The following is a 15220-nucleotide window of genomic DNA, read 5'->3' on the forward strand; positions in this document are numbered from 1 at the left end:
GCAGTAATGTTTCTAAAATATAAATTAGATTTGTCACTTGGATTTGGCATCATTCCCAGTCCTTGAATCTCTGGTCCCACCTTCCTTGCCACTTTAGTCAGTCACTACGTTTCCCACAAGTGGTTTAGTATTCACCCTTGCAAATCTCAGTGCGTTTCAGTCATCTTTTTTAAGGCCTCCTGTGGCACACACCCTTACCCAGTTTAGCCGCTTTCTCTGGAAGACTTTCACCGAACAGTAATCTGTTCCTGCTTACCTCCTGCATGAGCCCAGCCCCCTTCAGCACCCGTCTTCTGTGATTCTATCACTTCTTCACAGTGTTTATCACATTGTCTCATGATTATTATTTTGGTTAATAGTCTTTCCCATCAGACTTAGCCTCCAAAAAGGGGAAGAATGATGTTCGTGTATGCACTGTTAAGACAGCACCTAGCACATAATAGTTGCTTTAATAAATGTCAGTTTCTCCATCTATAAAGATTCATTTTTGCCTACATGAAGAGATTTAGAAACAAAATGATCTATCTTGTTGGGGTTTTTAAACTTCTGTTGAAATTATTAAAATGCTAATTTTAGTTGTAGGAAAAGCTGCTGACATCAGAGTAGATAGAAATTTTCTAGACTTCAAAAATAATCTTTGCAAAACTGATGGATGAGACTGAAAATTAAATGTATTAAATAAACGTGGCCAATTATGGACATTATCATTTTGGGTATGCTTTCTTTGTGAAGTACAGGCATTCTGCACTTTGCACAGTACCATATTAACTGAACCAGTCCCACTCTTTAAGAGGTTTACAGTGATTGAAATCACATCTGTTAACCACGAAACTTTGCAAAGTGGGGAATTGATTCCAGTATGCAACCCGTCCCGTTAATACAGTACAGTGCGAAAGTGAGTACTGCTTGAATTTTTTTTATAATAGTAGCCATTAAAACCAAACATTGAATTAAGCTGAAATTAGAACCTTTAAATCTATCACAGTGTTGAATCAAGATTTTTCTTAAAGATCTTTGGCCGGGCGTGGTGGCTTACGCCTGTAATCCCAGCACTTTGGGAGGCCGAGACGGGCGGATCACGAGGTCAGGAGATTGAGACCATCCTGGCTAACACAGTGAAATCCCGTCTCTACTAAAAATACAAGAAAATTAGCCCGGCGTGGTGCTGGGTGCCTGTAGTCACAGCTACTCAGGAGGCTGAGGCGGGAGAATGGTGTGAACCTGGGAGGCAGAGCTTGCAGTGAGCCGAGATCGCGTCACTGCACTCCAGCCTGGGTGACAGAGGGAGACTCCGTCTCAAAAAAAAAAAAAAAAAAAAAAAAGAACATCTTTAATTACATGCTCTCATTAACATACACATATGTTGAGAAGGGATCTGCTCAAAAACTCTGTTATTAATGGGGCACACAGAAAGTTTGAAGACTACTATATAGGGAGCCTTTGGAAGTTTTAAGCATGGGAGTGACATGTAAAAAGCTGTTTTAAGATGATATCTGATAGGCTGGGCGCAGTGGCTCACGCCTGTAATCCCAGCACTTTGGGAGGCCGAGGCGGGAAGATCACGAGGTCAGGAGATCGAGACTATCCTGGCTAACATGGTGAAACCCCATCTCTATTAAAAATACAAAAAAATAAATAAATTAGCCGGGCATGGTGGCGGGTGCCTGTAGTCCCAGCTACTCGGGAGGCTGAGGCAGGAGAATGGCGTGAACCTGGGAGGTGGAGCTTGCAGTGAGCCGAGATTGCACCACTGCACTCCAGCCTGGGCAACAGAGCAAGACTCCGTACTTTGTTCACTTGTTTATCTGCTGACCTTCCCTCCACTATTGTCCTGTGACCCTGCCAAATCCCCCTCTGCGAGAAACACCCAAGAATGATCAATAAAAAAAAAAAAAAGATAAAAAAAAAAAAAGACATCTGATAATAGTGTAAATTGCCGCCAAATCAAGTGGGGATGATATTAAAGTAGCCCAAATATAAGATAATGAAGACCCAAACTGCCTGGGGATGCAGTGGCTCACATTCATAAACCCAACACTTTGGGCGGCAAAGGTGGGAGGATCTCTTGAGCCCAGGAGTTCGAGAGTAGCCTGGGCATCGTAAGGAGACCCCCGTCTCTACAAAAAATTTAAAGATTAATGGGGCATGGTGGTGCATGCCTCAGGTCCAAGCTACTTGGGAGGCTGAGGTGAGAGGCTAAGGTAGGAGGATCACTTAAGCCCTGGAGGTTGAGGCTGCAGTAGGCTATAGTCACATCACTGCATTCCAGCTTGGGTGACAGAATGATACCGCATCTCAAAACAAAAACAAAAACAAAACACAAAAAACTAGAAATAGAGAGTTGAAAGATGAGTAAGTGTTGCAAAGAGATGATGAGTAGGACTTTGAGTTTTGGTAGTAGGGAATATGGAAGATGGAATACATAAGAATGACCTAGGCTAGAGCTTTGTTGAATGTTAGATATAACACCATTACCAGGGAGTCAGAAAGAAACAGCAGGATGAAGTCATGGGGTAAGAAGATGCATTTACTTTTTACTCACTGAGTTTTTTTAGACATACAAGCTTAAAATTACTTTCTAAGCATAATTATATATATATATATATATATTTTTTTTTTTTTTTTTTTTGAGATGAAGTCACACTCTGTCAGCCAGGCTGGAGTGCAGTGGCGCGATCTCGACTCACTGCAACCTCCACCTCCCAGGTTCAAGTGATTCTTTTGCCTCAGCCTCCCGAGTAGCTGGGACTGCAGACACATACCACCCCCACCGCCGGCTAACTTTTTGTATTTTTAGTAGATGGGATTTCACTGTGGTAGCTAGGATGGTCTCGATCTCCTGACCTCGTGATCCATCCATCCCGGCCCCCCAAAGTGCTGGGATTACAGGCGTGAGCCACCACGCCCGGCCCTAAGCGTGATTATTAACCAAGACAATGTGTTTAGCAGCGTATCAGGACAGTTAAAACATAGATTCTGGAGCCATACTACCTGGATTTGAATCCTGGCTCCACCGTGTCATATTCAAGTTACTTAACCTCTTTATGCCTCAGTTTTCCCATCAATAAAGTGTGAGATAGTAATAGAACTTAACACATAGGATGCTGTGGAGATTAAACAGTTAAGGTTTTTGGAACAGCGCCTGGCACTTGGTGAACTCTTATGTGAGTCTTTTTTAAGTAAGTAAACAAACATAGAAAGTGCTCAGTAAATGATAGCTATATAATATCATCATAATCACAACTCCGTGTGTCTATCAGCACAGTATTTAGCACCAGAGAGTAATAATGTTCCCTGCCCTACAGGAAGCTTAGAGTTCTGTTGAGCAAACATCTTGCACATATTTTGTCCCAGAAACTGTGCTAGGCATAAGGAAGTACAAATGAAAAGTGTATTGGAAGCCCTGACAGTGAACACTTACAACCCAGTTGAAGAGGGTACTAGGACATATAAAAGGGAGGCCGGGCACGGTGGCTCATGCCTGTAATCCCAGCACTTTGGGAGGCTGAGGCGGGTGGATCACGAGGTCACGAGATCGAGACCAGCCTGACCAATATGGTGAAACCCCATCTCTACTAAAAATAGAAAAATTAGCTGGGCGTGGTGGCATGCGCCTGTAATCCCAGCTACTCGGGTGGCTGAGGCAGGAATTGCTTGAACCTGAGAAGCGGAGGTTGCAGTGAGCCGAGATTGCGCCACTGCACTCCAGCCTGGTGACGGAGCAAGACTCCGTCTCAAAAAAAAAAAAAAGGAAATGCTGCATGTATATATACCTAGGGTCTAATTGTTTTGCAAGATGTATGTATCCCATGATTTTCCAGTAATTTCAGAAAGATTTCTGAACAGCAGGTCTTGTACTTTTGTATTCTTAGTGTTAGGCATAGAACAATGTCACTAACTAAATGCTTATTGAATAACAGAGTGATTAGCTGAGGAAGACTGCAGGAAATATTAAGTGTGAATTATTAAGAAGGATCATTCTTATTTCAGTTCCAAGAAACTATGATCCTGCTTTACATCCTTTTGAGGTCCCACGAGAATATGTAAGAGCTTTAAATGCTACCAAACTGGAACGAGTATTTGCAAAACCATTCCTTGCTTCGCTGGATGGTCACCGTGATGGAGTCAATTGCTTGGCAAAGCATCCAGAGAACCTGGCTACTGTCCTTTCTGGGGCGTGTGATGGAGAGGCAAGTGTCAATCTAGATGATATTTTCAACTAAAAGTAGTTATATTACAAATGTTTTCCCTTTAGTTTTTAGTTACTGTAGGTTTTACTTTATTGGATTTCAATTTACTTCTCAAGACTAAATTTCGTTAGGAATACTGTTTAGTATTTTCTTCTTTAAACCTAAGAAATTATAAATGCAGTAGTTTAAGGATCAATTTGACAGTAAATTAAATAATCATGTTTATAATTAAAGTATTTAAGTATGAGTTTTTTCACAGATGTTGTCAACACCTAATTTCCTACTATGGCAAGTGAAAAAGTTTTGTAACACTTTAGAATCAACAGAGTATTTGCCAGATTGTATTTTTTGCTCATCAGTATACTTATCCATATGCATTGCATTGTTTTAATCCAAAGGATTTTGGTTTTAGCTGCCCAGTAGAGTGATTCGTAGCCTTGTCAGTGTTGAATTTATCCTGAACATTTTACATTTATAGTTCACTGAAATTTCCTGGTATGCCTTATCATAGGTTAGAATTTGGAATCTAACTCAGCGGAATTGTATCCGTACAATACAAGCACATGAAGGCTTTGTACGAGGAATATGTACTCGCTTTTGTGGGACTTCTTTTTTCACTGTAAGTATAATACCATGAAGTCATTAAATTTGATCAACATAGGTAAGAATAATCTAATTGAATACATTTTTTTTCAAGTTCATTTATTTGTTCCTAGGCCCTTTTGGAGTTTCACAATGCAAAATAGCTTATTAAACCTTGAAAATTACTAGTTTTCTTTATGTAATTCAGCCTTCCCCGTAACTTAACATGATTAAACTAATATTCAATTTACCACAAAAGTGGAATTAATGAGAGGTAAGTCTAGAAAGAGTTTGGCTTACTCTGGAGGATTTTTGATGCTAAGATGAGTAATTTGTACTTTTGTTAGTCAGATAATAAGGAATCATCGAAGTTTTGTGCCTGTGTGTGGCAAGATATCCGGAACGTAAAATTTACTCTCTGTTTTTAAATATACAGTTTGGTGGCATCCAATACATTCACATCACTGTGCAACCATCACCACCATCCGTCTTCAGAACTTTTTCATCATCCCCAGCTGAAACTATAGTCATTAAACAATAACTCCTCTTTCCCCTCAGTCCCCAACCCCTGGTAACCACTATTTTACTTTTTGCCTCTGTGATTTTGACTATTCTGGGTACCTCATATAAATAGAAGCATATTTTAAAGAATTATACCATTTTGTGTATGTGGAATAAGCCTTTTGGGTCTGGCTTATTTTACTTAACATAATTGTCTTCAAGGTTTATCCATGTTGTAGTACATGTCAGAATTTCCTTTCTTTTTATGGCTAAATAACATTCCATTGTATGTGTCACATTTTGTTTATCCATTCATTCATCAATGAGCATTTGATTTGTTTCCACCTTTTGGCTATTGTGAATAGTGTTGCCGTGACCATTGGTGTACAAATACCAATTCAAGTTCATTGAAAGTCTTTTTAAACAAGGGGAACGACAAAATCTGAGCTGTGCTTTGAGTTAAGTAATTTGACAGCAGTTAGTGATCAGTTTGAAGGCCATTTTAATAGTTTGGCAGGCAATAATAAGAGGCTACCTTATTATGGAGACTGAAAACTAGAAATCAGTGGTTGACACTTTGGAGTATTGACAGGTTTGACAACTGAGATGTGCCTGGGAAGAGGTTGGTTCCTGTTGCTGAGGAGTACCAGCAAGTTTTGAAGGGTGGCAATGGGAAGGATATGATGTGACAAACTGGACCGCTAATGGGCTGTTCGAGTGAAGATGTCTGTCATACCTTTACGATGCAGGTCTGGAGCTCAGGAGGGAGGTCAGAGCTGAACTTGACGTCATCAATATAGAACTAATCATTGAAGCCATAGTATGGCATCATTGGGAGGAAATGAAGAGGAAAATATAGAAATACAAAGATGTCAAGGAAGTAGCCTTGGGGAATGCCCACCTCTGGGAAGTGGGAAAACTCTGGGAGTAGCCAGAGCTCAAAGAATCTGTGAATGAGCATAGTGTCCTAGGAGGAAGGAATAGTCAGTTTTGTGAACTACTACAAAGAATAATGAAAAATGAAGACTGAGGAAAACATTTTAGAAATGTAGAGATGTAAAAAATAGAAAATTAAAGATTGCATAATTCTAGTCTTTCACTTCTAACACTATTAGTTTGGTGTATGTCTTTTCAAGTGTTTTGACCTACCTATACAACAGTTTTTGTATACACATGCGCTAATCAGTCAAATAGATCTTCCTTATTCTTTATTTACTGGTGATTTTTTAAAAAACAGGTTGAGCTGAGTTATAAAATGTAGGTTGCAATCCAGGTTGGCTGGGTGCAGAAGCTAGATTGCAAGAGAATAATAAAGGGAAAAGATGACTTCTGGGAAACCTGATAGCTACAATTTGAAAGATTGTCGTGTGAAAAAGAAAATAGACTAATTTGTTGCTCCATAGAGAGGCACTGGAAATAGGTGTTAGTGTTAAAAGATTCGGTTTTGGTGTAAAAAAAAAAATATTTGCTGTCAAAAAGCAGAATAGGCTACCTTGAAAAGCATTCAGTTACTTTTCACTAGAGGGGTGCAGATAAGCTGCCTGACCCTGCAAGCCCAGTGTTGTGCAAGGAATTGATTGGCAAGTGGGAATGGATGGCAACTAAGGCTTCTTACACTTGGTTATTCTTTTGGATATATTGATTAATAGCTCAGCCAGAGGACTTAGTGTATTTTTTTTTAATGCTTAAAATGAATAAAGGCTCATTTGCAGCATTATTCACAATACCCAGGATATGGAATCAACCTAAAGTGTCCAGCAATGGATGAATGAATTTTAAAAAAAAAGTACACACACACACGCACACAGGAATACTATTCAGCCTTCAGAAAGAAGGAAATCCTGTCACTTGCAGCATACATGAATGAACCTGGAGGACATGATGCTAAGTTAAATAAGACAAATACCACATGATCTCAGTTGTGTGGAATCTAAAAAAGCCAAACTCATAGAAATGGAGTAAAATGGTCATTACTAGGGGCTTTGAGGGAGGGAGATTGGGGAGATGTTGGTCAAAAGAGACAAAATTTCAAATAGATGGGATGGATGTTGTACAACACGGTGATTATAGTTAATAACAACATGCTCTCTTGACAATTGCTATGAAAGTGAATTAAATGTTCTCACCACAAAATAAGTATGTGAGGTAACAGATATGTTAATTAGCTTGGTTTATCCATTCCACAGTGTCTACATATATCAAAACACAATGTTGTACATCATAAATATATATAACTTTTATTTGTAAATTAAATAAAAAATATTTTAAGAAATGAATAAAGACTGAAAATGTTTCATATTCACCACTTATTTCCCCCCACTTTATTTTTTTAAAGAGACAGAGTCTTGCTACATTGCCCAGGCCGATGTTGAACTCCTGGGCTCAAGCCTGTCTCAGCCTCCCAAAAAGTGTTGGGATTACAGGCATGAGTCACCATGCCCACCTTATTGTTTCTCGGTTTTTCAAAAAGATTTTTTTTTTTTTTTTTGAGATGAAGTCTCCCTCTGTCGCCCAGGTTGGAGTGCAGTGGCATGATCTCTGCTCACTGCAAGCTCTGCCTCCCAGGTTCACGCCATTCTCTTGCCTCAGTCTCCCCAGTAGCTGGGACTACAGGTGCCCACCACCACTCCCGGCTAATTTTTTTATTTATTTTTATTTTTAGTAGAGACAGGGTTTCACCGTGTTAGCCATGATGGTCTCGATCTCCTGACCTAGTGATCCACCACCCGCCTCAGCCTCTGAAAGTGCTGGGATTACAGGCGCGAGCCGCCATGCCCAACCAAAAAGATATTTTTGAGTAATGTGTGCTTTGTCAGAGATAAGACACATGTGAAGACTACTTGCTGGTACAACTTCAAGAATGTTTTTAAAAATTTTAGTACACAGTGTTGCAACACATAAACTTTTATTACCTAAAACTTCACTAAGATATCCCAGTTTGTAATACCAACAGTTCCTTCTTCAGCATAACCAGCCTGGAGATGAGATGTTCTAGCCAGGCACATATTCTTGTTCGGCTACTCATTTCTATAAAATGAGAAAACCCTTCCCAGAATTGGTGGTCCGCTGAGGTTTGTACTCAGTAGACGGCAGAACAGCTTGGTCATTTACAAGCAAATTCAGTCTTGAGCTTGCAGACACTATCAGAAACTTGATGGAGGGATAGTGTCTTCAGGAACGGGGTGCTCAGGGACACAGTTTATCCTGTATTCTGTAAGTGCTAAAATGTCTCTTTGGGTCAAGCCAGATCAGTCAAGACCTGGTACCTAGATTACATCTTACAGTCTTCCAGTAGAATCAGGTTTCTAGAATTGAGTTTTAGTATAGTGCCAGTGGCTCAGATTCAGAGTTGTTAATAAGATGTAGCCCTATTAAATACTTTTTGTCTATAACAAGGATGTTGTTAAGGATTCTGTTCATCGACATCCTCAACAAAAGACATCGCTGTGTAATCTTAGTACCAAAACCTTTCCTGATCACTTATCTGTTTTCATCTCATGGGCACTGTAAACTGTTTTGCAAGAAGCGTTTTCCTTTTTGAATTTGCTGTAAGAAAAGAGCTACATTCATACTCTTCCCTTAGATAAAGATATCTTTGTTAATGATTTTATCAAAAAGTGGATATAGATTGCATCTAATATATAAATGTAAGATTTTAAGTTAAAACTAGCAGTTTTGTATATATGCAATTATACAGTACCACATTTATGATTTTGTTTTCAACCTCAAACTACATTATATGTTCTGTTTTGTAGTCTGTTTCACCTGATAGCTTAAACATGTCTGCCAAATACCCATGTCTAAATTACCATAGTTTGTTGCTTTGCCTTGATTTGGGCTAACGTGCCAACAGTTCTGCTCACTGTTGCTTTTTTACTATTTGTGCAGCTGTCAGCACAGTGAAAAGGCAAACTATGTCTTTACTAACATTATGAAAATAGTTTTGACCGTGTGGACCCTGAAAAGTTCTCAGGGTCCTCCGGAGGCCCAAAGTTCACAGTTTGAAAACCACTGACTTAGTAGTTTCTGCAGTTCATGCAGAAAAGGACTTTATCTATTTCAATATTATAACAATGCCTTCTCTCCAGTATTTTCATGTTTTTCATTTTATTTTTTACATTTAAAATTACCTGGAATTTTATTTTCACATAAGGCATCAAATTGGCTCAATTTTTTTAAATGACTAACCAGATATTATAATACCATTTTTTATAATCTATTTTTTCTCCAAGTTGAAATGCCATGTTTATCACAATATGCATGACCTAACTTTGCCCCTGTTCTTGTTTTTCTTTTGCTCTACTCGTTATATTTTTAGTTTTATGTACTTTATATATTTGTCACAAATCTTTACTAAAACAAGGTGGGATATAAATGGATCAATAAGTGTAATACTGGAATGATATGGTATGTTACCTGTTTTAAATAAGATGCTTATAATTTGATATGTGTTGGCAAGTTTTAATTTATAACTGTTGTTCCTTACCATCATCATAATAAAACAAATATTTCTAGGTTGGTGATGACAAAACTGTGAAGCAGTGGAAAATGGATGGGCCAGGCTATGGAGACGAGGAAGAGCCATTACATACAATATTAGGAAAGGTACAAAAGTAAATTGACTAATAGCTTGCCTATTAACATTCTTTTATTTAAAATTATTTTATAGTTATAATTTCCTAAGATGGGGAAGAAGATGCAAATAAGAAACGAAAGACTTTAGGCTGTAATTGTTGACCCATTTACGCAATATTTAATGCAGCTAAAGTCCTTTGATGCTAAAGAATTTTAACAGTTTTTTTTTTTTTGGTATTCATTGTAGTAGAGTTTGATTTCTGTTTTTAGCCAGAGGATACAATGAAACATTTCCCATGGGAAGACCATGGAGAAAAAGATAGAAGTTCAGAAAATGCTTCAGCTTGTCTAGTTGATGTCATCATAGATCTTACACAAAACTCAGAATTTCTTAGTTGAAAGACTCCTTTAAGAAATGAAGAAATTTAATAGTATTATGCATCATGTATAAATCTTATTAATGTTTCTACCAAATTATTCTGCAAATCAGGTGATGGGTGGTTTAGTTTTAGCATAAGAATAATTTAGAACATTTGGTCTATCCATGTTTTATAATGTTTACATTTTTATATTAAGCAAACAATTCCAAAATTAGATTTAATCTTTAAATTAAATATACCTTTTAAAAATCACTTTGTCATTTCAATATTATGGTTAGTATATAATATTTAGGTTCTGCTTTAGGTTTCAAGAAGATCTAAATGTTCTTAAAGGGATAGGGGAATGGGGTATGAGTATGAGGTAGAGATAATTTGTAGTTGGAAACACGTTAGTAATTTCTAAAACAAAATTGGTTTCATTCTTAAAATGTCTTGTCTCATTATGGTATTGTTTCCCCCTTTAAGTAAGGACTTCAAAGAAGTTTCTTTGTGAACAGGGCTTTTCTCAAAAAAAGATAGTATAGATAAATATATTTAAAATATTATTCTGCAGATTTGAATTAGTAATGAAAAAAATCCTCTTAACCTTTTTGCTTTTAAAGACAGTGTATACTGGGATTGATCATCACTGGAAAGAAGCTGTTTTTGCCACATGTGGACAGCAAGTAGACATTTGGGATGAACAAAGAACTAATCCTATATGTTCAATGACCTGGGGATTTGACAGTATAAGTAGTGTTAAATTTAACCCAATTGAGGTAATGTTTTTTTTTAAGTATGTTTTGCTTTTTGTTTCCTTATTATGGCTTAATAATTTCAGTTCTGTTTAGAAAACTTCTGAATGTATGATAGAAACTTCTGAATTTTCATGGTGTTTTGGCATTTTGTCAATTTTCCCGATTGTAAATGAGTTCTGATACCTTTGCTCAAATCCCAACATGTTTCCCAGCAGTTTAGTCCCAGATACTAGAGTTAAGCATTGTTAGAGGAGTGGCGTGTGCATTTGCCCATTGGGGTAAAATCCAAGTAAATATAGTCTTGTTTTAACTTTAGTTTTACTCATGCCTTCAACCTCATGTTCCATAGATTATGTCATTGTACATTTAGGAAAATGTTAATTTTTCTACCTGCCTTGGAGGTCAGAAGAAGGAGCATTGGACATCATTTTATCTATTTGTAATTGGTAAGGTACCAATGCTTCATAAAAACATTTGTGATTATTGTTGAACTGCATGGTAATTAGTTATAGTTATATTTTTCTTTGCTCAGAAGTCTGAATTGTGATTCCCAGTTCCTCCAGGCCTAAGGGAAGAGTTGGAGATTGGCCACTACATGTTGTCTGTTTAGGTCTGAATTTACAAATGGAGGCTGTCCTGAAGGCTAAGCTAGCCCTTGGACTCCAGATCTTTCTCTGAACTTTTTCTTAATACATAACAATAGATGAACTGATTGTCCAGAAGACTCAGTAGGGATATGTTTTTCCTGTTGAAAGAAAAGGCAATCATAGCATATATAAGCCAATTTTAGCAGTTATTGCGAGGCTACCATTTTAGGTAGTATGAGAGAAAAATGCTAATATGCAAGTGTTATGCTCTTAAAGACCCAACCTGATAAAAGATAGGAAGTAAGGTTGAGTCAAAATAGTAAGGTATAAAAATAGTTTGTATGATATACTGGAAAATGAGATGCTGCAGTGCGATGTGAGCTTGGCCTTGAGGAATTACTGAGAAGTAAGAGGACACTCTTCCTGCAACTACCACATGCTCACACACACACTTTCTAGAGACGCTACAGGTCTAGAATAGGTTGGCAAACTAGTCTGTGAGCCACATGTGGCCCACTGCCTGTTTTTGTAAACAGAGCTCTGCTAGAAGACAGCCATGTTCTCTTGCGTACATATTGTCTGTAGCTGCTTTCGTGCTATGATGGCAGAGTTAAGTAATTGCCACAGAGACCATATGGCCCACAAAACCTAAAATACTTACTCTCTGGCCCTTTACAGAAAAAGTTTTCTGATTCCTGGTCTGGAGTATCTGTCTCTATTATATCTTTCTCACTCCATCCTCCATCTTCCTTCCTTATGTTTCCCTTGGTTGTAGAAGAGAGAAATGGCATGGAAAGGCAGCTACCCTTGCAGAGCAGGACCAAGTGTAAAAGTTGATAACATATGTGAACATTTTTTAAAAGTGCTATCCAAATTCAAGATGGTGATGGTATTACGTACTAAAAAAAAAAAAAACACAAAAAAAACCTAAACAAACACTGGTTCTTACTATTTAGAGGAACAAAAAAATCTTTTGCTTCTCTGCTTTGGTGAACATCTGTGTCAGAAGAGCTGATCACCAATTCTAAAATCGTAATTATTAGGGATGACCTAGTGACCATGTTTTTCAAACTTGCCTGTATAGCAGCTGTATTTGTTCAGCTGTTTTTTTTTTTAATTACTATTAACCTTATGAACTTAGTGGTAAAAGTAAATGGTGTGCGTGTCTCTTATCCTATTTTAAACTTAATGGAAAGGGCATGTTGCTGTGAACAAATGGAGTGTATTTGTATTTGTCTCCTCTAATCATTAATAATTAATTTTCTCTTAAAATATTGAAGCCTAGAATTCTGGTAAAGCCAAAAGTTTATGCTGATCATTGGGACGTTTTACAGTGTGAAAGGTGGCATTTGGTCTAGGTAGATTGTTTTGCTTTGTTCAGATCAAAGTCTTTCTTTTTAGAAATGGAACCTGGTCAGACCCTGAGGCGACATAATGAGAAGCCAAGAAAGGTTGAGGGACCTCACTAGGGAAGTCTCAGAAAAGCAGCCATTAAGATAGCAGGCTTTCAGAAAGAACTGAGAGGAAATCATGATCATAACATTAGCTTTATGATGTGTTATTTGAATTGCGTACAGACAGTAGGAGGAGTTAGCTGGCCATGCAACTATTTAGTAAATAGCTCTTCTTGCTGCCCACATACTTGCAATAGGAAGTAATTGTAGGCAGAAGCCAATAGTTGTGAGTGTCAGGAACCATGAGTGAGGAGGAATGATGCTACAGAGAGAGGGTTTCAGGGATCCACTGGATGATAGAGGGCTTATTTTTACTTAATGCCAAGGGGTTATGTGAGTACCATGCACATTTATAATTGACTTACAAATAAAATAATTAGAAAAATCTTCAAACAGTTGGACAAAAGACAGGCCTAATTTATAGAGAGTTAACAACACAAAGAAACATTTACTAATAGAACAATAAATTTATATAGCTAGGAAATACTGTCATACAGATATTAACTTTTAAATGACACTACTCAGTGCTGCCCAGTTGCGTTAAAATGGACATATCCCACATTGTAGTGTATACTGGTACAGCTCTTTTGAAAAATAAATAGCCCTAAATATCAAAAGCCATAAAATTGTTCATACCTTTTGATTCAGTAATGTCATTTGTGAAATTTTATCCTAAGGAAATAATTCAAAAGAAGAGCTACGTGGGGGGGAAATGTTTATTGAAGTATTACTTATAATAGTAAAAAACAGGAAACAAGTCTTAAGTTGAAGAGTAGGTAAGTAAAATATGTTTTATTACAAATTAGAACACAGTAGTATCTGTACATTAAAATACATGCATGGGGGCCAGGTGCGGTGGCTCATGCCTGTAATCCCAGCACTTTGGGAGGCTGAGGCAGGTGGCTCACCTGAGGTCAGGAGTTTGATACCAGCCTGGGCAACATGGTGAAACCCTGTCTCTTCTAAAAATACAAAATATTAGCCCGGTGTGGTGGCGCACCCCTGTAATCCCAGCTCCTCCACAGGCTGAGGCATGAGAATTGCTTGAACCTGGGAGGTAGAGGTTGCAGTGAGCCAAGATTGCACCACTGCACTCCAGCCTGGGTGACAGAGCAAGACTCTGTCTCTAAATAAATAAATAAATAAAATACAAGCATGAGGATTTTACAATGAAAATACTTGGTTTAAGTTGCTGAGATTATGGATGATTTATTGTACCCTCTTAAAATGGACTTTGTTTTTTAACATAAATATTAAGGGCAATTAAATCATTTGTTTACTGAATGGATGTGGTTTGCTGCCAGGTCTGGCTTTTAACTGGTGATTGTTATACTTGTTTTTAGACATTTCTCTTGGGAAGTTGTGCATCTGACAGGAATATAGTACTGTACGATATGAGGCAAGCTACTCCTTTGAAAAAGGTGAGTTTCAGTTTTGACTTTTGCTTTACACAGTTGGCATTATATATTTCTCTGTAAATAGAGTGACTAACAATATGGAGCAAATATTTTCTCAGAATTAAAAAAATCTTTTATACAGGTGTTCTTAGAACTCTACATGATGATAGTCATGTTCTTTCAGCTCCCCATTGCTTTTTAGAGACTCTTAAATTTCTGCTAGGTATTGTATCCTAGTCACCAACCTTGTGTCTTCCATGATGCCAGTACATTTTAGGCCTCTAATTAATACTTACTGAATTGAAAGTTCTTAAAGGTATTGCATCCTGTTACTTAACAGTGTAATAATATTCAAATAATATTCAATAAATTCAAGCCCCATGATTATCATATGACATGTACACTATTTTATTCCAGAAGGTTTTAGAACTCATTCACGTAACCAGCTTTATTTGTTCAGTTACATGCTGATCAATACTAGTTTGACATTTAGGCAACCACTATCCTGTTCAAAGTAACAGATTTCCTAACAATTCTAAAGTAGTAATTTCAGGACTTACATATCAGAGCTAATAATACAACCTTAAGCTAACTCTCAAGAGGGAGACAGATACTGTCTGTAAGTAAGGAAAGGAGTGCCATTGTAAGTAAAAGGGTATAAAGTTTATTTCAGGTACTAGAATTTTGAGTGACAGAAAGGGCTGGACATCATTGAGATGCCACAAGTCTGTTGTCGTAGTCCACATACAAAAGAAATGCTTTTAATACTTGCTTTTGTTATTCCTAAATCATTTTTATAACGTAACAACTAGATATT

At 37.5% G+C, this 15220-nt stretch overlaps 1 protein-coding gene across 1 annotated transcript in view; it reads left to right on the forward strand.

Moving 5' to 3' along the window:
* Positions 1–15220, forward strand: part of DCAF13 (DDB1 and CUL4 associated factor 13) — a 28255-nt gene that overhangs the window by 1495 nt on the left and 11540 nt on the right. Inside the window, exons 2-6 of the mRNA XM_016960268.4 lie at positions 3991–4190; positions 4702–4809; positions 9789–9878; positions 10831–10986; positions 14350–14427. Coding sequence (XP_016815757.1) covers positions 3991–4190; positions 4702–4809; positions 9789–9878; positions 10831–10986; positions 14350–14427 — 632 coding nt within the window. The remainder of the gene's footprint in view (positions 1–3990; positions 4191–4701; positions 4810–9788; positions 9879–10830; positions 10987–14349; positions 14428–15220) is intronic.

The sequence above is a fragment of the Pan troglodytes genome, chromosome 7 (genome assembly GCF_028858775.2).
Source record: "Pan troglodytes isolate AG18354 chromosome 7, NHGRI_mPanTro3-v2.0_pri, whole genome shotgun sequence".
In the NCBI taxonomy this organism is placed as follows: domain Eukaryota; kingdom Metazoa; phylum Chordata; class Mammalia; order Primates; family Hominidae; genus Pan; species Pan troglodytes.